At 37.2% G+C, this 24,323-nt stretch overlaps 1 protein-coding gene across 7 annotated transcripts in view; it reads right to left on the bottom strand.

The window, feature by feature from the left end:
* Positions 1 to 15,676: 15,676 nt before the first annotated feature.
* SPART (spartin) overlaps positions 15,677 to 24,323 on the bottom strand; it is a 28,859-nt gene continuing 20,212 nt past the window's right edge. For 6 of the 7 annotated variants that reach the window (XM_025875030.2, XM_025875029.2, XM_025875027.2 and 3 more), the window contains 3 exons: positions 23,211 to 23,369; positions 23,043 to 23,133; positions 15,677 to 17,155 (listed from right to left, as the gene is read on the bottom strand). In XM_025875030.2, the coding sequence (XP_025730815.1) occupies positions 16,882 to 17,155; positions 23,043 to 23,133; positions 23,211 to 23,369 (524 nt within the window). In that variant the 3' untranslated portion in view covers positions 15,677 to 16,881. The remainder of the gene's footprint in view (positions 17,156 to 23,042; positions 23,134 to 23,210; positions 23,370 to 24,323) is intronic. The other variant, XM_025875031.2, reaches the window with a different exon arrangement.

Genomic DNA, 24,323 nt, shown 5'->3' with positions numbered 1-24,323 from the left:
GAGAGAGAGGCAGAAGGTATATTGGAGCAAATTATAGCAGAGAACTTCCCTAATGTGGGGAAGGAAACAGACATCAAAATCCAGGAGGCACAGAGAACCCCTCTAAAAAGCAATAAAAATAGGTCAAAACCCCGACATCTAACACTAAAACTTACGAGTCTCAGAGACAAAGAAAATCTTGAAAGCAGCTTGGGAGAAGAGATATGTAATGTATAATGCTAGAAACATTAGACTGGCAAAAGACCTATCTAATACTAAAACTTATGAGTCTCAGAGACAAAGAAAATCTTGAAAGCAGCTTGGGAGAAGAGATATGTAATGTATAATGCTAGAAACATTAGATTGGCAACAGACCTATCCACAGAGACCTGGAAGGCCAGAAAGGACTGGCATGATATCTTCAGAGCACTAAACGAGAAAAATATGCAGCCAAGAATACTATATCCAGCTAGGCTGTCATTGAAAATAGAAGGAGAGATAAAAAGCTTCCAGGACAAACAAAAACTAAAGGAATTTGCAAACACAAAACCAGCCCTACAAGAAATATTGAAAGGGGTCCTCTAACCAAAGAGAGAGCCTAAGAGCAGCATAGACCAGAAAGGAACACAAACAATATACAGTAACAGTCACCTTACAGGCAATACAATGGCACTAAATTCCTATCTTTCAATAGTTATCCTGAATGTAAATGGCCTAAATGCCCCAGTCAAAAGACACAGGCTATCAGATTGGATTAAAAAACAAGACCCATCAATATGCTATCTGCAAGAGACGCATTTTAGACCCAAAGACACCCCCAGATTGAAAGTGAGGGGGTGGGAAACCATTTACCATGCTAATGGACATCAAAAGAAAGCTGGGGTGGCAATCCTTATAGCAGACAAATTAGATTTTAAAGCAAAGACTGTAGTAAGAGATGAAGAAGGACACTATATCCTACTTAAAGGGTCTATCCAACAAGAAGATCTAACAGTTGTAAATATCCATGCCCCTAACATGGGAGCAGCCAATTATATAAGGCAATTGATAACAAAAACAAAGAAACACGTTGACAACAATACAATAATAATGGGGGACATTAACACCCCCCCGACTGAAATGGACAGATCATCTAAGCAAAAGATCAATGGAAATAAAGACTTTAAATGACACACTGGACCAAAAGGACTTCACAGACATATTCAGAACATTCCATCCCAAAGCAACGGAATACACATTCTTCTCTAGTGTCCATGGAACATTCTCCAGAATAGATCACATACTAGGTCACAAATCAGGTCTCAACCATTACCAAAAGATTGGGATTATTACCTGCCTATTTTCAGATCACAATGCTTTGAAACTAGAACTCAATCACAAGAGGAAAGTCGAAAAGAACTCAAATACATGGAGGCTAAAGAGCATCCTACTAAAGAATGAATGGGTCAACCAGGAAACTAAAGAATTAAAAAAAAATTCATGGAAACCAATGAAAACGAAAAGACAACTGTTCAAAATCTTTGGGATACAGCAAAGGCAGTCCTAAGAGGAAAGTATATAGCAATACAAGCCTTTCTCAAGAAACAAGAAAGGCCTCAAATACACAACCTAACCCTACACTACACCTAAAGGAGCTAGAGAAAAAACAGCAAATAAAGCCTAAACCCAGCAGGAGAAGACAAATAATAAAGATCAGAGCAGAAATCAATGAACTAGAAACCAAAAGAACAGTAGAACAGATCAACGAAACTAGGAGCTGGTTCTTTGAAAGAATTAACAAGATTGATAAACCCCTGGCCAGACATTTCAAAAGAAAAGAGAAATGACCCAAATCAACAAAATCATGAATGAAAGAGGAGAGATCACAACCAACACCAAAGAAATACAAACAAGTATAAGAACATATTATGAGCAACTATATGCCAGCAAATTAGAGAACCTGGAAGAAATGGATGCATTCCTAGAGATGTATCAACTACCAAAACTGAACCAGGGAGAAATAGAAAACCTGAACAGATCTATATCCACTAAGAAATTGAAGCAGTCATCAAAAATCTCCCAACAAACAAAAGCCCAGGGCCAGATGGCTTCCCAGAGGAATTCTACCAAACATTTAAAGAAGAATTAATACCTATTCTCCTGAAACTGTTCCAAAAAATAGAAATGGAAGGAAAACTTCCAAACTCATTTTATTGGGCCATTTACCTTGATCCCAAAACCAAAGACCCCATCAAAAAGGAGAACTACAGACCAATATCCTTGATGAATATGGATGCAAAAATTCTCACCAAAATACTAGCCAATAGGATCCAACAGTACAGTAAAAGGATTATTCACCACGACCAAGTGGAATTTATCCCTGGGCTGCAAGGTTGGTTCAACATCCGCAAATCAATTAACGTGATACAATACAGTAACAAAAGAAAGAACAAGAATCATATGATCCTCGCAATAGATGCAGAAAAAGCATTTGACAAAGTACAACATCCTTTCTTAATCAAAACTCTTCAGAGTATAGGGATAGAGGGTACATACCTCAATATCATAAAAGCCATCTATGAAAAACCTATAGCGAATATCATTCTCAATGGGGAAAAGCTGAGAGCTTTACCCCTAAGGTCAGGAACGTGGCAGGGACGTCCACTATCACCACTGCTATTCAACATAGTATTAGAAGTCCTAGGCACAGCAATCAGACAACAAAAAGAAATCAAAGGCATCCAAATCGGCAAAGAGGAAGTCAAACTCTCACTCTTTGCAGATGATATGATACTTTATGTGGAAAACCCAAAAGACTCCACCCCAAAACTGCTAGAACTCATACAGGAATTCAGTTAAGTGGCAGGATATAAAATCAATGCACAGAAATCAGTGGCATTCCTATACACCAACAACAAGACAGAAGACAGAGAAATTAAGGAGTTGATCACATTTACAATTGCACCCAAAACCATAAGATACCTAGGAATAAATTTAACCAAAGAGGCAAAGGGTCTGTACTCAGAAAATTATAAAATACTCATGAAAGAAACTGAAGAAGACACAAAGAAATGGAAAAACGTTCCATGCTCATGGATTGAAAGAACAAACATTGTGAATATGTCAATGCTACCTAGAGCAATCTACACATTCAATGCAATCTCCATCAAAATACCATCCACTTTTTTCAAAGAAATAGAACAAATAATCCTAAAATTTCTATGGAACCAGAAGAGACCCTGAATAGCCAAAGGAATGTTGAAAAAGAAAAGCAAAGCTGGCGGCATCACAATTCCGGACTTCCAGCTCTATTACAAAGCTGTCATCATCAAGACAGTATGGTACTGGCACAAAAACAGACACATAGATCAATGGAACAGAATGGAGAGCCCAGAAATGGACCCTCAACTCTATGGTCAACTAATCTTTGACAAAGCAGGAAAGAATGTCTAATGGAAAAAAGACAGTCTCTTCAACAAATGGTGTTGGGAAAATTGGACAGCTATACGCAGAAGAATGGAACTGGACCATACGCAGAAGAATGGAACTGGACCATTTCCTTACACCACACACAAAAATAGACTCCAAATGGTTGAAAGCCCTAAACGTGAGACAGGAGTCCATCAAAATCCTAAAAGGAGAACACAGGCAGCAACCTCTTCAACCTCAGCCGCAGCAACTTCTTCCTAGAAACATTGCCAAAGGCAAGGGAAGCAAGGGCAAAAATGAACTATTGGGATTTCATCAAGATAAAAAGCTTTTGCACAGCAAAAGAAACAGTCCACAAAACCAAAAGACAACCGACAGAATGGGTTGTCAGAATATTCCTATAAAAATATTTGCAAATGACATATCAGATAAAGGGCTAGTATCCAAAATCTATAAAGAACTTATCAAACTCAACACCCAAAGAACAAATAATCCAATCAAGAAATGGGCAGAAGACATGAACAGACATTTTTCCAAAGAAGACATCCAAATGGCCAACAGACACATGAAAAAGTGCTCAACATCGCTCGGCATCAGGGAAATCCAAATCAAAACCTCCATGAGATACCACCTCACACCCGTCAGAATGGCTAAAATTAACAAGTCAGGAAACAACCGATGTTGGCGGGGATGCGGAGAAAGGGGAACCCTCCCACACTGTTGGTGGGAATGCAAGCTGGTGCAACCACTCTGTAAAACAGTATTGAGGTTCCTCAAACAGTTGAAAATAGAGCTGCCACATGATCTAGCAATTGCACTACTGGGTATTACCACAAAGATACAAATGTACGGATCCGAAGGGGGATGTGCACCCCAATGTTTATAGCAGCAATGTCCACAATAGCCAAACTGTGGAAAGAGCCAACATGTCCATTGACAGATGAATGGATAAAGAAGAGGTGGTATATATACACAATGGAATATTATGCAGGCATCAAAAGGAATGAGATCTTGCCATTTGCAATGACATGGATGGAACTGGAGGGTGTTATACTGAGTGAGATAAGTCAATCAGAGAAAGACATGTATCATATGACCTCACTGAGATGAGGAATTCTTAATCTCAGGAAACAAACTGAGGGTTGCTGGAGTGGTGGGAGGGTGGGAGGGATGGGGTGGCTGGGCGATAGACATTGGGGAAAGTATGTGCTATGGTGAGCGCCGTGAATTGAACAAAACTGTTGAATCACAGATCTGTACCTCTGAAACAAATAACGCAGTATATGTTAAGAAAAAAAGAAGAAGAAGAAGATAGCAGGAGGGGAAGAATGAAGGGGAGTAAGTCGGAGGGGGAGACGAACCATGAGAGACGATGGACTCTGAAAAACAAACTGAGGGTTCTAGAGGGGATGGGCGTGGGGGAATGGGTTAGCCTGGTGATGGGTATTAAAGAGGGCACGTTCTGCGTGGAGCACTGGGTGTTATGCACCCAGTGAGTCATGGAACACTACATCAAGAACTAATGATGTAATGTATGGTGATTAACATAACAATAAAAAATAAAAATAAAATTAAAAAAAAGCTGGTGGGTTTGTTTTATTTTGTCTTTTTTGTTCATTTGTTTCTTAAATTCCACATAGGAGTGAAATCATTTGGTATTTGTTCTTTCTCTGACTCACTTCCCTTAGCATCATATCCTCTACATCCATCCATGCAGTTGCAAATGGCAAGGTTTCATTCCTTTTTGAGTAACTTTCCATTATATATATTATATAATATATGTATATTATATAATGTTTTCTTTATCCACTCATCTATCGATGGACACTTGGGCTGCTTCCATAATTTGGCTATTGTAAATAATGCTGCAGTAGACATGGGGGTACATATATCTTTTTGAGTTAGTGTTTTTGTATTTTTTGGGTAAATACCCAGCAGTAGAATTACTGGATCATATGGTAGTTCTATTTTTTTTTTTACGAACCTCCATGCGTTTTTCCACAATGGCCATACCAGTTTGTATTCCCACCAGCAAGGCCCAAGTGTTCCCTTTTCTCCACATCCGTGCCAACACTTGTTTCTTGTGTTTTTGAGCTTAGTCAATTTGACAGGTGTGAGGTGGTATCTCATCTTGGCCATCTGTCTTCTTTGAAAAACTGTTCATGTCTTCTGCCCATTTTTAATTGGATCATTTGGCTCTTTGGTGTTGTTATAGAAGTTCTTTATATATTTTGGATACTAATCCTTTATTGGATATCATTTACAAATATCTTCTCCCATTCAGTCAGTTGTCTTTTAGTTTTGTTGTTTCCTTTGCAGTGCAGAAGCTTTTTATTTTGACGTAACAGAGTTTTTACGGTTTCAGTTCTCACAGGTTAGATCCATTTTAGATTGAACAATTTCAAGTTTATTTTTTGTGTATAAGTGGTTCAGTTACGTTCTTTTGTATTGTAGCTGTCCAATTTTCCCAGCACCATTTGTTGAAGAGATTGTTCTTTTCCCCATTGCATATTCTTGCTTCGTTCGTCAAATATTAATTGCCCATGTAATCATGAGTTTATTTCTGGGCTCTCAATTCTATCCCATTGAGTTATGTGTCTGTTTTTGTGCCAGTACTACACTATTTTGATTATTATAGCTTTGTAGTATATCTTGAAATCTGAGACTGTGATACCAGTTTTCTTCTTTTTCAAAGTTGCTTGGCTATTTAGGGTATTTTGTGGTTCCATACAAATTTTACGATTATTTGTTCTAGTTCTGTGAAAAATGCTGTTGGTATTTTGATAGGGATTGCATCAGATCTGTAGATTTCTATGGGTAGTATGGACATTTATTTGTTCTTCCAATCCATGAGCATGGAATATCTTTCCATTTGTTTGTGTCATCTTCAGTTTCTTTCAATGTTACAGTTTTCAGAGTACAGATCTTTCACCTCCTTTGTGAAGTATATTCCCAGGTATTTTATTTTTGGTGCAATTATAAATGGCATGCATTCCTGATGTAACAACTCTACTTGTTTCTACCTAGAGAGCTCAGTCATTCCTTGTCTACGGACTTTGACATTAAAAGTGCTCTTTCCACTGAAAGTCGTGCCCATAACCATGCCCTTCAACTTGCAACTCTCATCGCTTTAATCTCCTTTCCACTTCCACAGCTATAAATACCCTGAGTCCTGTCACCAGAGTGGCTTTAGCTCAGAAAACTTAAGTTCAAAAACTGCCCTATACCAAAACATCATTCTTTCAGCTCCCAATTCAGTTACTCCCTAAATAGCAATGTTTTATTAACTATTAAGCAATGTTTTCTGTGGAGCTTCTTAAACCTGCACCTGCAAATGCTCGTAACCTATCCCCCCCTTTTTTGTTTTTAATTTGGAAATAGGTCTTTATATTTTTAAATTAACATAAAATGTATTGTTTCAGGGGTACAGCTCTGTGATTCAACAGTCTTACACAATTCATGGCGCTCACCAGAGCACATACCCTCCCCAGTGTCCATCACCCAACCACCCCATCCCTCCCCCACCCTTCATTCCAGCAACCCTCAGTTTGTTTCCTAAGATTAAGAGTCTCTTATGATGTGTCTCCCTCTCTGGTTTGATCTTGTTTCATTTTCCCGTCCCTTCCCCTATGATCCTGTCTTGTTTCTCAAATTCCTCCTATCAGTGAGATCATATGATACTTGTCTTTCTCTGACTGACTCATTTCACTTAGCATAATACCCTCCAGTTCCAACCACATCATTGCAAATGGCAAGATTTCGTTTTTTGATGGCTGCATAATATTCCATTGTGTATATATATATATACCACATCTTCTTTATCCATTCATCTGTTGATGGACATCTTAGCTCTTTTCATAGTTCGGCTATTGTGGACATTGCTGCTATAAACATCGGGATGCATGTGCCCCTTCAGATCACTACATTTGTATCTTTGGGGTAAATACCCAGTAGTGCAATTGCTGGATCGTAGGGTAGCTCTATTTTCAACTTTTTGAGGAACCTCCATACTATTTTCCAGAGTGGCTGTACCAGCTTGCATTCCCACCAACAGTGTAGGAGGGTTCCCCTTTCTCCACATCCTCACCAACATCTGTCATTTCCTGACTTTTTAATTTTAGCCATTCTGACTGGTGTGGGGTGGTATCTCATTGCGGTTTTGATGGATTTCCCTGATGCCGAGTGATGTTGAGCACTTGTTCATGTGGCTATTGGCCATTTGGATGTCTTCTTTGGAAAAATGTCTGTTCATGTCTTCTCCCCATTTCTTGATTGGATTATTTGTTCTTTGGGTGTTGAGTTTGATAAGTTCTTTATAGATTTTGGATACTAGCCCTTTATCTGATATGTCATTTGCAATTATCTTCTCCCATTCTATCAGCTGTCTTTTGGTTTTGTTGACTGTTTCCTTTGCTGTGCAAAAGCTTTTTATCTTGATGAAGTCCCAGTAGTTCATTTTTGCCCTTGCTTCCCTTGCCTTCGGCAATGTTTCTAGGAAGAAGTTGCTGCGGCTGAGGTCGAAGAGGTTGCTACCTGTGTTCTCAAGGATTTTGATGGATTCCTGTCTCACATTTAAGTCTTTCATCCATTTTGAGTCTATTTTTGTGTGTGGTGTAAAGAAATGATCCAGTTTCATTCTTCAGCATGTGGCAGCCCAATTTTCCCAACACCATTTGTTGAAGAGAGTGTTTTTTTTTCCATTAGACATTCTTTTCTGCTTTGTCAAAGAATAGTTGACCATAGAGTTGAGGGTCCATTTCTGGGCTCTCTATTCTGTTCCATTGATCTATGTGTCTCTTTTCATGCCAATACCATACTGTCTTGATGATGACAGCTTTGTAATAGAGCTGGAAGTCCGGAATTGTGATGCTACCAGCTTTGCTTTTCAACATTCCTCTAGCTATTCAGGGTCTTTTCTGGTTCCATAGAAATTTAGGATTATTTGTTTCATTTCTTTGAAAAAAGTGGATGGTATTTTGATAGGGATTGAATTAAATGTGTAGATTGCTCTAGGTAGCATAGACATTTTCACAATATTTGTTCATCCAATCCATGAGCATGGAACGTTTTTCCATTTCTTTGTGTCTTCCTCAATTTCTTTCATGAGTATTCTATAGTCTTCTGAGTACAGATCTTTTGCCTCTTTGTTTAGATTTATACCTAGGTATCCTATGGTTTTGGGTGCAATTGTAAATGTGATCAACTCCTTAATTTCTCTTTCTTCTGTTTTGTTTTTGGTGTATGGGAATGAAACTGATTTCTGTGCATTGACTTTATATCCTGACACTTTACTGAATTCCTGTATGAGTTCTAGCAGTTTTGGGGTGGAGTCTTTTGGGTTTTCCACATACTGCAAAAAGTGAGAGTTTGACTTCCTCTTTGCCAATTCGGATGCCTTTTATTTCCTTTTTGTTGTCTGATTGGTGAGGCTAGGACTTCTAGTACTATGTTGAACAGCAGAGGTGATAGTGGACATCCCTGCTATGTTCCTGACCTTAGGGGAAACGCTCTCAGTTTTTCCCCATTGAGAATGATATTCGCTGTGGGTTTTTCATAGATTGCTTTTATGATATTGAGGTATCTGGCCTCTATCCCTACACTTTGAAGACTTTAATCAAGAAAGGATGCTGTATTTTGTCAAATGCTTTATCTGCATCTATCGAAAGGATCATATGGTTCTTGTTCTTTCTTTTTTAATGTATTGTATCACATTGATTTGTGGATGTTGAACCAACCTTGCAGCTTAGGAATAAATCCCACGTGTTTTGTGGATGTTGAACCAACCTTGCAGCCTAGGAATAAATCCCACTTGGTCATGGTGAATAATTCTTTTAATGTACTGTTGGATCCTATTGGCTAGTACTTTGGTGAGAATTTTTGCATCCATGTTCATCAGGGATATTGGTCTGTAGTTCTCCTTTTTGATGGGGTCTTTGGTTTTGGAATCAGGGTAATGCTGGCCTCGTAAAATGAGTTTGGAAATTTTCCTTCCATTTTTATTCTTTGAAACAGCTTCAGAAGAATAGGTATTAATTCTTCTTTAAATGTTTAGTAGAATTCTGCTGGGAAGCCATCTGGCCCTGGGCTCTTGTTTGTTGGGAGATTTTTAGTTACTGCTTTAATTTCCTTACTGGTTATGGGTCTGTTCAGGTTTTCTATTTCTTCCTGGTTCAGTTTTGGTAGTTGATATGTCTCTAGGAATGCATCCATTTCTTCCAGATTATCTAATTTGCTGGTATATAGTTGCTCATTACCTGTTCTCATAACGGTTTGTATGTCTTTGGTGTTGGCTGTGATCTCTCCTCTTTCATTCATAATTTTATTTATTTGGTTCCTTTCTCTTTTCTATTTGATAAGTCTGGCCAGCGGTTTATCAATCTTTTTCTTTCAAAGAACCAGCTATTTTCGTTGATCTGTTCTACTGTGCTTTTGGTTTCTATTTCATTGATTTCTGCTCTGATCTTTATTATTTCTCTTCTGCTGGGTTTAGGCTTTTTTTGCTCTTCTTTCTCCAGCTCCTTTAGGTGTAGGGTTAGGTTGTGTATTTGAGGTCTTTTTTGTTTCTTCAAAAAGGCTTGTATTGCTATATACTTTGCTCTTAGGATCACCTTTGGTGCATCCCAAAGATTTTGAACAGTTGCATTTTCATTTCCCTTTGTGTCCACAAATTTTTTAAATTCTTTAATTTCCTGGTTGACCCATTCATTCTTTAGTAGGATGCTCTTTAGCCTCCATGTATTTGAGTTCTTTCCAACTTTCCTCTTGTGATTGAGTTCTAGTTTCAAAACATTGTGGTCCAAAAATATGTAAGGAATAATCCCAATCTTTTGGTACCAGTTGAGACCTGATTTGTGACCTAGGATGTGATCTATTCTGGAGAATGTTCCATGGGCACTAGAGAAGAATGTGTATTCCATTGCTTTGGGATGGAATATTCTGAATATATCTGTGAAGTCCATTTGTTCCAATGTGTCATTTAAAGCCTTTATTTCCGTTGATCTTTTGCTTAGATGATCTGTTCATTTCAATGAGGGGGGTGCTAAAGTCCCCTACTATTATTGTCAATGTGTTTCTTTGATTTTGTTTTTGATTGGCTTATGTAAGTGGCTGCTCCCATGTTATGGGCATAGATATTTAAAATTGCTACATCTTTTTGTTGGATAGACCCTTTAAGTATGATGTAGTGTCCTTCCTCTTTATTATAGTCTTTGGTATAAAATCTAATTTGTCTGATATAAGGATTGCCACCCCAGCTTTCTTTTGATGTCCATTAGCATGGTAAATGGTTTTGTACCCCCTCACTTTAAGCCTGGGAGTGTCTTTGGGTATAAAATGAGTCTCTTGCAGACAGCATATCTATGGGTCTTGTTTTTTATTTTATCCAATCTGATACCCTGTGTCTTTTAATTGGGACACTAGCCCATTTACATTCAGGGTAACTATTGGAAGATATGAATTTAGTACCATTTTATTGCCTATAAGGTTACTGTATATTGTTTCTGTTCCTTTCTGGTCTATGTTACTATTAAGCCCTTTCTTTGCCTAGAGGACCCCTTTCAATATTTCTTGTAGGGCTAGTTTGGTGTTTGCAAGTTCTTTTAGTTTTTGTTTGTCCTGGAAGCTTTTGATCTCTATTTTCAATGACTGTCTAGTTGCATATGGTATTCTTGGCTGTATATTTTTCTCATTTAGTGCTCTGAATATGTTATGCTAGTCCTTTCTGGCCTGCCAGGTCTCTGTGGATAGGTCTGTTGCCAATCTACTGTTTCTACCATTGTAGGTTACAGACCTCTTGTCCCGAGCTGCTTTCTGGATTTTCTCTTTGTCTCTTGAGACTTGTTGAGTTTTACTATTAGTTGTCAGGGTGTTGACCTATTTTTATTATTTTGAAGTTGGTTCTCTGTGTCTCCTGGATTTTAATGCCTGTTCCCTTAATTTCCAAATTAGGGACGTTCTCTGCTATAATTTGCTCCGATATACCTTCTGCCCCCTCTCTTTATTCTCCATCATTTGGTCTTCTTTATCACTAATTCTCTCATCTGCCTCAATTATCCTAGCAGTTAGAGCCTCCATATTTTATTGTACCTCATTAATAGCCTTTTTTGACTTGGTTAGATTTTTCTTTTATTTCTCCAGAAACGGATTCTCTAGTATCTTCTATGCTTTTTTCAAGCCCAGCTATTATCTTTATAATTGTCATTCTGAACTCTAGTTCCAACATCTTACTAATGTCTGTATTGATTAGGTCCCTCTACTGCCTCTTGCTCTTTTTTTGGAAGTGAGTTTTTCTGTCTTGTCATTTTGTCCAGAGAATAGATGAATGAGAGGACAAAATGCTAAAAAAAATGCTAAAAGGGTAACATTGATCCCAGAAAAATATACAGTAAACAAATCAGAAGAGAGCTGAAACCAGGGGGAAAATAAAATGATGAGGCTGGTGAAACTAACAGAGACACACACCATATTTTGGGTGTATTTTGGTTAGAAGAAATTGCCTCCCAAAATTTTAAAGATAGAAAAACATATATAAGGGCAAATACAATGAAGGGATGGAATATAACTGTAAAGATGAAAATTAAAAAAGATTTTAAAAAAGGAATTGATAAGTTGGTTAAAAAAATGTAAAAATATTTAAAAAAAGAATGTGATCAGGTGGAAGACTAGGACAACATCATACACTAGATTTAGGGTATATTTTGGCCTGTTAGAAGAAATTATATCCCAAAATTTTAAAGATAAACTTATTAAAATAAAGATAAATACATTGAAGAGATAGAATATTATAAAAATGAAAAATTTAAAAAGATTTTAAAAAAGGAATTAAGATGTTGGTTGAAAAAGGAAAGAGAAAGTCAACTAAATAATAGAAAAAGAGGGCACCTGGGTGGCTCAGTCGGTTGAGCGGCTGCCTTCGGCTCAGGTCATGATCCTGGAGTCCCGGGATCAAGTCCCACATCGGCCTCCCTGCTCAGCGGGAAGCCTGCTTCTCCCTCTGACCCTCCCCCCTCTAATGTACTCTCTCTCTCTCATTCTCACACTCTCAAAATAAATAAATAAATCTTTAAAAAAAATAAAAAATAGAAAAAGAAAAAAATAAAATTTATAAAATTAGCTTTGAAAGACTAACGAATCATGGGGGAAAAGCCATGAATTCTATTGTTGTATTCCCCTAGTGCTGGAGTTCTGCAGTTCGCATTGATTGGTAAACTTGGTCTTGGCTGTTCTTGCTGGTCTTCTGGGGGAGGGGCCTGTTTCAGTGGTTCTCAAATGTCTTTGCCTGAGGGAGAATTGCCCTGCCCTTGCCAGGGGCCAGGCTAGGTAATAGGCTCAGGTTTGCTCTGGGTAGCTTTTGTTCCCTGAAAGCTTTCCGTACAGCTTGGGAGGACTAGAGTGAAAATGGTGGCCTCCCAATCTCCACCCCAGAGGAGCCAAGAGCTCGCAGCCCCACTCCTTGGTGAACCTTCAGAGAAAAGCAATTACTCCTATCGCTCCGGTCTCCAGCCGCACTCCGTGCTCACGTGGCCTCTGACTGAGCGTTTCTCTCTCTGGCATATGATCCCATTTGGTCTCCAAACCCAGCAGATTCCTGTGGTGTGCTCCCGTGCCACTCCTCCTGGGGGAGAAAAGGCAGTCTGCCCAGATTTGCCACTTGTTGGGTCCCTGCTCAAAGAGTAGTGGCCTGTGCCGCGGATCACCATTTATGGCAACCCCGAGCTGAGAACCCACTCCTTGGCTCTGTCTTTGCAGCCGGCTTCCCCGCTCCAATACCTGGGAGCTCTGCTACACTCAGGCACTCCCAGTCTTTCTGTGACCCCGAGGATCCTGAGACCACACTGTCCCAGCAAGTGTTCTACCTCCTGCTTAGCCACTGGAGTGACATCCCTCAGCGGAGATTTCTAAAGGTTCCAATTTTGTGCTCTGCTGCTCTATCACCTTTCTAGTAGCCAGCTGACAAGAGGTTCCTTCCCTCCGTCGTCTATCGTTCCAAATATCGCCTCGGATTCATTTCTCTGCACGTCCTATCTTCCAGAAAGTGGTTGCTTTTCTGTTCATAGAATTGGTATTTTCTTCAACCTCCTGTTAAGTTTGTAGGTGTTCAGAATGGTTTAACTATCTAGCTGAATTCCTGGGACCAGATGAAATTTAGGTCTCATACTCCTCCTCCATCTTGCTCCTCCTCCCCTTGGACCCTATCCCGTATCACAGAGATCTTGCTTCCTTGATAGAACACTCTAGCAATTTGCTCCTCAGCTGGCTTCCAAATTTGGACAAAATGGATTGGGTGTGTGTGTGTGTGTACCTATGTAGAGGACACTTGGCATTAGTCATGGTTTCCTCCAGTGAATAGCTTCCAGGGTGATCAAACTATTTCTTCACATGTGACAACTTTTTGCATACAATACATCTGAAGATATTATTTGGGGCCTTTTCTCCCCCCACCTAATCTATGTTCTTAAAATTTTTTTTAAAATTCATCTTCTATATCTTTAAGGATGAATAGAAAAAATCTGAAGAAAAGCTATTCAGAAACAACACAATGTTTTAAGTACTTCTGTTGCTAAACTAAATACAAAATGGCAAAATCCTTTAGGAAGTTTGCTTAAACTTGAGTTTGGCCAGAATAGATCAGAGAACTAGTTTCTGTTTGAGCAGAGCTTTATTGAGGCTTACCTAAAAAGTGAAATATAAAATGATTTCTGGCTAACAAGCCCTAAGCTTCGCTTTTCTTTGCTTGTGCTCAAATACCTTTCACAGTTATTGGAGAAAAAGACAAAAGCTCACACTATCACCAAAATCTAGGACTGATGACCTATTTGCCACATCTTGGGCAATTTTCTACCAACTATCAAGCCAGTGGAATGGTAATAAAACAAAACTAGCGTTAAGCAGCTGGAAGCAGAGGATATTTATAAACGCCATTTGTCCTTCTTTACCTCTGTTTAAGAAAAATGTCTGGCCTAACAATCACTCTACTGTGTAGGTCCCTCCTTTTTTGAGGCTAGTATATGACTTCTTTCACACTGTCCTCTTTGATGTTAGGAAAGATCCAAGGGAACAATAACCTCTCTTTAACCTCTCTGTAACTGTTTCCTATTCTGTAAAATGAAGGTTATAATAGTATGTAACTCATAGAATGTTATGAGGTTAAAATGAATTAATCTACATAAGAGCACTCAGAACACTAATGCTTCACAGAGAGCACTACACAAACATTAGCTATCATTATTTCTAGACAGCTGGTACCTGGAAGTACTCCCAGGAAACTATCCCATACAGCATGAGGGAGGAACAGTCTGTACAGGCAAAATGAGGCAAAACCCTGGTAGCAGTAAATATTGAACTGTTTTATACACTGAATCTATTGAGTATCAAAGAGCCAAGCAGAGCTTGGTAAAAGGCCTCTATACAATGAAAACTGGACCAAGCAGCTGTGACAGTTAATTTTTTTAGTTTGACTGGGCTACAAGGTATAAACACCCTTGGCCAACTATTATTTTGGATGTGTCCGTGAGGTGTTTCTAGATGATATTAACATTTTAATCAGTACACCTAGTAAAGCTGATTGCCCTCCCAAAGGCAGTGGACTTCATCCAATCAACTGAAGATCTGTGTACACAAAAACTGTAAGATGGAACTCCTCCTATCTGTTTTAGATGGTATATTGGTCTTTTCTAGCCTTTATACTCAGACTGAAATGGGCTCTTCTTGGGTCTGGAGCTTGCAGGTTTTCAGACTGGAACTTAACACCATCTGCTCACCTGGTTCTCAGACCTTCAGACTGGACTAAAACAATAACACATCAGCTCTCCTGGGTCTCCAGCTCACTGAATGGTTATCTTGGGAATTCTCAGCCTCCATAATTTCGTGAGTCAATTCCTTGTACTAAATCTCTTTATACACACATATGTGCACACAGGTATATTTATCTCCCCTAATGGTTCTGTTTCTCTGGAACACTCTAATATAGAAGCTATACTTATAAAGATTGTGTCTATTAATCTAAAAAAGCAACCCATAACCAAGTGAGCAGAGCAGAAGGAAGTGAAATGGACAACTAAATACAAATCCAATTTTGACAAATCCAATTTTGTGGACTCTGCTCTAAGTTAACTTTGTAAACTTTAGGGTCCACTACTTGTGATTCCACTTCTCAAACTTAAGGCAGAGATTAACTGGAAGCTATTTACCAATTCAATTTTATCTTCACATTATCCTTAGCCTTAGGGAAAGGACCCATTAATTCTAGGTGTTCCCAAAATACAATCCTGTGTATACATTTGAGGCCAAGTAATTCAGAAATAGTTTATTCATAAAGGGTATTTTTAAGACAGTTTCAAATAAAGTCTAATAAACTAGCTATTAAAGGTTCAGAATATCATTTATAATCAGTAAACAAAAATAAAATGCCATTATTTACTTATGTATTTGTACCTTATAGGTCTGTGAATGTCCTATCTTCTGCCAGAGTGGAAACTATTATACCTCACCCACCATGGATTAAGCCTAAAGCCTTCACATTCTTTACCGTGATTATAAATAGAAGCTTTTCTTTCTAATAATTCATTGGCTTTAACATATACAATTCCAATGACTAAATCCCAAAATAAAAATATATTTACCATCCAAAAAATTCTGTTTTTTTTTTACAAAAATTTAGCCTCCCGGAATAACTTAAAGAAGTAGATATGGTAAAATGATTTCTTAAAGTACTTTTCTGTCAATTAAGGTGATGATAATCACTTCAAATTTTAACACAATATCAATCATACACCAAAATTTCCTAGGCTCCTAGTAGATCAATACCAGTCTAAATCCAGAAGACTTAAAAATCTCTTTGTATTCATTCTAAATCAGAAAGACCATCCCCCTTCCTAACAAAGAGATAAGCTACCAAGTAATTTTATAGAACCTCATCTTATTTTTCATGATTAGCTTATTTCCTGTATTGAAAAAGTCTTTTAAATGTTATCTGAGAATTCTTTTAGTTTAGGAGTACAGTTGTTTTTAGCTTACACACTGAAATTCTGACAAGCACCTAGAAAAAACAATCCACAATTAGTGCAAAGCCAGCAGACAATATTTTAAGTCATTCTTCCAAGTACTAGAGCTAAGGTTACTAAATGCCAAATTTTAATTTCCTACCTTGCTTTTTGAAAGACAGCAAATACAAAAATAGTTTAACATTAGGTTTAATGAGGTTTATAGCACATGTATTATTAGTCTTATTTTAACTGCAAAAATATTTTAGCCACATTTAGAAAAAATAAACTTAATGAGAATATAACCCTATATTTCGAAAGGCCAGACGCAAGAATACTGATTCTTTTCCTTGTAAGTAGAATACATGCCATAAAGCTTATGAAACAGTCACTTCATAGGAATGAATACATTTTTAAAACACTGGTTAATCTGTGGGGAATTCCACATTTGCCTATTTAACAAAAATACATCCACCTTGTAAGGCTTTGGTATAGGTGATTCACAGCACTTCCATCATTTCTCTTTCTTCTTTGCCTCACTCTTCTCTAGTTCCTTTGTCTGCTCACCCTTCTCCCTTTTCATGTTTACATTCGCTCTTCCTTCTTTATTTCTCCCCTTAGAATTATCAATTATTTTATAGTCTTCAAGGAGTGTTTGTCCCGTTTCTTTTGCAGTTTTCTTCACCATTGCTTTGATACCAATGTTGTCGATATTATAGGCAGTTACACCAACATTGATGGCAGAATCTACTGCATCATGTGTAGCTTCTCCTGCAGTATGCCCATACCTTTAAAAGATTAGAAAAAAGTGTAATGAAATTATAAATACAAATTAAGATCTTCTGATGTAGTATTAAATAAGTCCCATGTTTAGTATGTTATTCCTGAAAGCAATATAAAAGGTTATGTTTCAATTTAATTAATAACTTAAAACACAGTAAAGAATAAAATCAAACTGTGCCAAGGCTGTATCTCTCCTTTAGCAAAAACTGTGAAAATAAACTCAGGCTAGCTGAGATTAATGTAATAAAGACTGTTTATGTTGAAGAATAAAATGTAAATTATAATAAAGATTGTTCATCAGTCATTATTTCCTTTTTTTAACCCGCCCCTTCTGGAAATAGAGAATTTTCAATGAAGCAACCATAGGACACAAAGAATCTATAGTAACTATAAATGGTTTTGAGTTCTACCTTAACTAGACTTTGGTTAGGTCTTTATTTTTTAAAGAGGGAACAGGGGTGGGATAAAAAAGGTGAGGAGCAGAAGGAGAGGGAGAGAGAGAATCTTAAGCAGGCTCCATGCCCAGGGCAGAGCCCAACAGGGGGCTTGATCTCACGACTCTGAGATCATGATCTGACCCGAAATCAAGAGTCAGATGCTTAGCCAACTAAGCCACCTAGGCTAGGCCTTTTAAAGTATCAGAATCTGGGGTTGTCTTTAAGAAAGATTCTACAACACTTTCTCCCTCACTCCACTCTGCCGCAGACTCACTGGCCTTCTTATGTTCTTTGAACCCATCAAACACACATGTGCCACCTTAAGACATTTGTACTGGATGGTATCCACCTAAACTATTCTCACCCCAGGTATTCACATGTCTCACTGCCTCACCTTCTTCAAATCAGCTAATTATTATCTTCTTACTATTTCACCTATTTCAACTGCCTTGCTGCTCTTATTCTATAACTTATCACCTGCTACATACTATAGAACTTATTAACTCCCATTGTTTTTGCTTTGCTTATTGTCTTGCTAGAATATAAACCCTATTAGAAAAAGGACTCTGCCATGTTCATTAACGTATCCTATGCACTGAGAACACTGCCTAACATTTAATATTTGTTCAATGAATAAAATGATTAATTCCTGCCCTAATCCACCAGTTTCTATAGCATCAAATGTATAGCAAAGTGGGAAATTATAAAAGCACTATACAAAAGTAGTTATTGACAATTACCAATATCTGTGTTTAATACCATTTCTATAAGAAAATACAAGTTAAAGGCCTATACAAAGATACTAAAAATTATTTCACTGCTTTTTCTCTTTACCACCCTTTTAAAAGCACCAGGTTTTTTCTTGCTTAGCAAGCATAAACTTAAACAACAAACAACAAAAAGGCAACATTTTACAATTTCTCCAGGCCACACTGAAATTTCCTAGGTGCTTTGTGACCTGTATCTGGACATTTTATACTAATACTGGATCTGTTCTTTGAATTCACAAGTCCTCTATCACCATTAGTCTGGCCAGGAACAGTGGACTGTGATCCTAACTAGCTTATTCATGCTTTTTTTTTGTTTTTCCAATCTCAGTGCTAGAAGTGTGAATCTTATGTTCCTGAATGAGGATTCCATTCTGTTCTGTGCCTAATGTTAATAATTAGAACCAGACGATGACAGAACCTACAATTTGTCAAACCGTACATCTATACCACTCTTTAAAAAAAGATTATTTATTTGAGAGAGAGAAAGCATGTGTGATTTGGGGAAGGGGCAGACAGAAAGGGAGAGAGAGAATCCTGAAGCAGACTCCTCACTGAGTGCAGAGCCAGACACAGGGCTCAATTCCAGGACCCTAAGATCATGACCTGAGCCAAAATCAAGGGTCAGACGCTTAACCAACTGAGCCACCCAGCCACCCCTATACCACTCTTGATTGGGGCTTTCTCACCAGTTACCAAACATCAAATCTTCCTTAACTGCTGTCTGCCAGTCCCTGTTGCTTTGCAACCCCTCAGCATTCCATAGCATTTGCTGATTTTGCAGAAGACATGGAAGCTTCTGTCAATCAAGCCCCCACAAATACTATCATCAGGTGGCAATGGCTAAGGTTAAATGAGAAGAAAGAGGTGGTAGCAGTTTCAGCACTGGAAGAGTGAGCATAAGTCTTGGCTGAGCAGGTTTCTCTTAGGGCTTTTCTTTTCCAGGTCTGTGTGAAGGATCTGGAAGCCACACTATAGATGGAATTGTTAAAGGAACTGGGAGTATTTAGAAGATAAGAAAAAGTAAGTGAAGGACATGATGATAATGTTTAAATACTTGTATAGTTACCATATGGAAAAGAGAAAACTGATCTTATATAGCTCCTGAATAGATGCTATATAGAACTGGTTTTGGGTAATATGACATCTGCCAAAAGAATGACCTTCAGTGAATTTGAATTTGCCCCTTCACCTGGTGCAAATTTAAGGGCGAATTTTAATTAAAATTCACTAAACAAACCAATAAAATACTGTACCTTAAAAAGGTAAATTCCTTATAGAAAAACAATTGTACTAAGTTTATTCTTCAGAAAAATGTAGAACACATTGTATCTTAGAACAAGATAAAATTTTAATGAGGGGACAACAAAAAAGGATCTAACTTACTAAATTTATATGATTTTCCTCTAAGCAATTTATTTATTTTTTTTAGTAATCTCTATACCCAGTGTGGGACTCAAATATAGGACCACAAGATCAAGAGTCATACCCTCTTCTGACTGAGCCAGCCAGGCATCCCATCCTCTAAACAATTTCAAATGGGAAAAAAAAGAGGAGCTTAAAGGTGAAATTGAAGCTATGTAGATAATGATGAATTATTTAGTAGATACCATATAGCAGATTAGAAGTTATTATTGATTTTTATTGTTCCTGTAGGTCTCATGTTCCTAAACTTAGAATAAGACAAAAGCATTAATGTAACTGACAAAAACAGTCTTAATGAATAGTTCCTACACATTTACCTAAATATTTTAAGAATTATATAGATCCTTAGATAAACCATTAATAATCAAGGAACATATCTGGAATCATAATCAAAACCATGAAAGGTATAAACAATATACTTCTCTAACACAATCTGCATTTAAATATGCCTACGTGAAAAGATAATCTTCTGCATTGGCTTGTAACACCAGAAATCAGGTAAGGAAGTATATATAATACATTTGTTTTTCTCCTAGGCATAATGCATATAATTAGGCAGATTCAAAACAACTTGGGAAAATATCATAGGCAATAAGAATACAAATTTTATTATACTATCATCAGTTGGATTTGAGGAGAAAAACACAAATGCTTACGCTATCAAATACTTTTTCAAAGTGTAAACAAATGTAAATTCACAAATATAAAAATATAAATTTATTACATTTACATTCATAATTGTAAATTTATGTAAATAAACAAGAACTAAAATGAAATAACTAGCTCTTCCATTTCTTCAGTGACAATATCATTAAGTTATTACTGGTTTTAATACTTACAGTTTCTTCTTTTAAAAGACAATTTCTACTTCTGGGCCAGATTATTCATAAGTGAGGAAACAATATTACAAAACCCTTTAACATCCCCACTGCCCTCACATCTTTCCAAGGTTCTAATTAAATTACTGCTAAGACCAAAGTAGCTTTATAGTTAGAAATACAAACCTACTTAACTAAATTCTCACCTGTTTTTTCACTCCATGAATCTTTGGAGTAAAGGATAAAGAGAACAGCAATACATACCATAATTAAAATAAATTAGCTCAGAACCACTGTTAAAATGTCCTTTTTACCATATTAAGATCTCCTCACTAAGGACCAAAAATATAAAATCTACACCAAAACCTTGCTAGTTATGTGAATCCCAAACCTTTAATAAAGCTCTACTTAATTGTACTTAGATACGCATTTTTTTTCACCAAAGTAGGAAATGGGCAAAGCCACTGGAAGCATTTATTACTTTCTAACATGACTGCCTACTTATTTCTGCTAACAAATGATACTGATAATCTAAAAATAATTCACTTTTGGCCTAAAAGGCACTTCTGACTTTTTTGGGCTCCTGCAACAAAAGAAAAAACTATTTTTCTAATTACGCCTAATCCACCAAAGTAACCTCACAGCCACAACACAAAGAGTATTACAGATCAAGGCTTTAGGTACCAAGAGGTAGTAAGCTGGAAGACTTGGTTTTTATATTTCCACCAAAAGAATTTCAGATCTATTCTGTATCTTCTTTGCCAAATCTTTTGGTCAAATTGACACTCCAAGATGTTATGTTGCTTTGACTCAAAAGGTATGCATGCCCCAGATGGAGATCATCAACTCAGACTGGAAATTAAGTTAGTTTTTCCCAAGCCACAGGTAATTTACTATAGTGGCAGGGAATGTAAATGCATGATAGATAGTGGTTTCTAACTCTAGATACTAAACTTGCACAGATGTCTCATCAAGGACAGGGTTGGTTCAGTAATTGTGCTTTCACACTGCATGACACAAAAAGACCTGGCTTACATCCCAGCTCCACCACTTAACAGGGCTATAATCTTTAACAAGGTATTTAACAGCTCTATGTTTGGGCTTCATTTGTAAAATGGAGATAATAGTGTTAAAGATTTCTGCTAACAAATGATACTGATAATCTAAAAATAATTCACTTTTGGCCTAAAAGGCACTTCTGACTTTCTTGGGCTCCTGCAACAAAAGAAAAAACTATTTTTCTAATTACGACTGATCCACCAAAGTGGGTGGCTCAGTCAGTTAAGCATCTGACTCTTGATTTTGGCTGGGGTCATGATCTCAGGGTTGTGAGATGGAGCCCCACATTGGGCTCTGTGCTGGGCATGAAGCCTGCTGAAGATTCTCTCTCTCTCTCTCTCTCCCCTTCACTTCAAAAAAAGAAATAGTATTAAAGATTAAATACATATATTGAAAAGCACTGAACACAATGTCTGATACATAAGTATGAACTCAAATGTTGTGAGTAGATAATTAATACAAATAACTGAGAGTTGAGAATACCATTACTATTACTTTTTGGTTTCTAAATAAAAATTTAATATTAGGCTTTAAACTAATTCAAACTCGGGTCCTTCATACTAGATTTAATTTTTAGATCTAGATTCCTCTAGGACTTATAAAGAATAAAGAGCTAAAATCAGATGATCCTAAGTCTCACCTTTAATAGTTATCAGATTAGCTTGGGCAGATCACTCATTTCTATGTTTGCCCACTTCTTTTTTTTTTTTTGTTTTTAATTATTTTTTTTTATTTGAGAGAGAGAGAGAGAGAGAGAGAGAGAATGAGAGACAGAGAGCACGAGAGTGAAGAGGGTCAGAGGGAGAAGCAGACCCCCCGCCGAGCAGGGAGCCCGATGCGGGACTCGATCCCGGGACTCCAGGATCATGACCTGAGCCGAAGGCAGTTGCTTAACCAACTGAGCCACCCAGGCGCCCCTTGCCCACTTCTTAATATATGAAATAGATGACATACCATCTGTCCATTCCATAAGAATGAACAATGGCAGGGTCAAATAAGATGTGACAATATTTAACATTCTTTGTATACAGAAGGGGCTAATGTTAACAAAGTAAAATAGATTAATTATAATACAAGTTTTTCCCATCAAAACTACCAGCAAACATCACCCATCAAGAACATGCAGTTAATAAGGTATTCAGAAACTACAGGCTTTTTTTTCATTAAACTTATTCTTTGTATTAATGATGAACAAATATATCCATTAGTAATATAAGGCAAAGTCACAGTAATTCTATTAATTTGCTTAAAATATTATTAAGAAAAACAGAGTAAAAAAAAATTGTTTCATCAGATACTCAAAAATGACACAATCATTTTAACCATCCTGAATTTTTGCAAATGCTGTAAGAGATTTAGTCATTAAAATGATAAAACTCAACTTACTTGTATTTGACAGTTTGTACAGTTTCTGCTGAAACATTGTTAACAATACATTTGGCTGCACATTCCAATCCCTGCCAGACAGTTGAAAATCCTGCAAATATATTTAAAAGTAAGTAAAACTACAGCTAAACAAATGGACCTTCCTAGTTAAATTTATGGGTATGTTACCTTGAACACTACTTGCTGCTACGACCATAGCACCATCCAAGGGAGACTTCCCATTTCTGTCTTTTTTAAGAGATTCTGGAACAAGTTTGCTTCCATGCTTTTTGACATGTGGAGCTAGTTCCTTTCCAACACAATTTGCTACAGTGCAAACTCCGTCAACTAATATAACCATAAAAAAGGGAAACACTTAGAAAAAATGTATTCTTCCCTTGATTTTACTACTCTTACACTTAGCAAAATTCTTACATGAGCATCTAAAGTTGTTTTATTGCATAATTTAGCATTTCTACATAAGGATGAGAACGACGGCTGGCTAGTTTTTAAACAAAGGCTACTATTTGGTTTAAAGATATGTTTGCAGAACCTAATGATTAAAATCTTGCCTCTTAAATATAATGTTCTTTTTGGCAATTTGCTTAAAAGAAAACCAAGACTGCTGCAATGCAAGACTTGTAGGTCCATCTTTCATGTTTTCCAGCTATGTGTATTTCTACGTTTTCTCCATACTGACAAATATTTCACTGACAGAGTAATAAAGTATTTAAGTCCATATAAAAGTAAACAAACCAAAATCTGATTCAAAGAATAATGAATACCAAAAGATAATCTTACTAAATCTAATGATAATTCATTAAGGAGTGATCTGGCCATCTTAAAATACCAAACTTTAGATCTATGATTCTCAAAAGAGAAGGAATTAGAAGCATATTACTTGGGAAGGCTGACACCAGAATCACTGAATCAGCTTAATCCAAACAATACATCCCTCCCACTTGATCCCAACTACTAAGCAGTGAGCTGTCCTTAGAAGAATGTGTCATATTCAAGGATAGCAAATACATTCAGAGCCATTCCTTTTCAAAGGCACAGACACTCCCGACACATCAAAATAACCTTTTAACCAATGTTTCTCAAACTAATATGCAAATAACAATCACCTAGGAATCTTGTTTCTGAATCAGTAATGTGTACCAAGTACCTGATATATTTCTAAGGCTCTCAGATAGGCTGATGTTGCTATAGATCCCACTATGAGTAGCAAGGTGACCCTGCTTTGTCCTAATCCTTTACTCTTAAGGTTAAACCATCTAAATGGACGTTTAGATTAACCTG

This window comes from Callorhinus ursinus, unplaced genomic scaffold (genome assembly GCF_003265705.2).
Source record: "Callorhinus ursinus isolate GAN/ISIS: 27379988/994484 unplaced genomic scaffold, GSC_fseal_2.0 scaffold7, whole genome shotgun sequence".
Taxonomy (NCBI): domain Eukaryota; kingdom Metazoa; phylum Chordata; class Mammalia; order Carnivora; family Otariidae; genus Callorhinus; species Callorhinus ursinus.
Note: the sequence above shows the minus strand (reverse complement) of the source record. Positions and strands in the feature narration are given on the sequence as shown.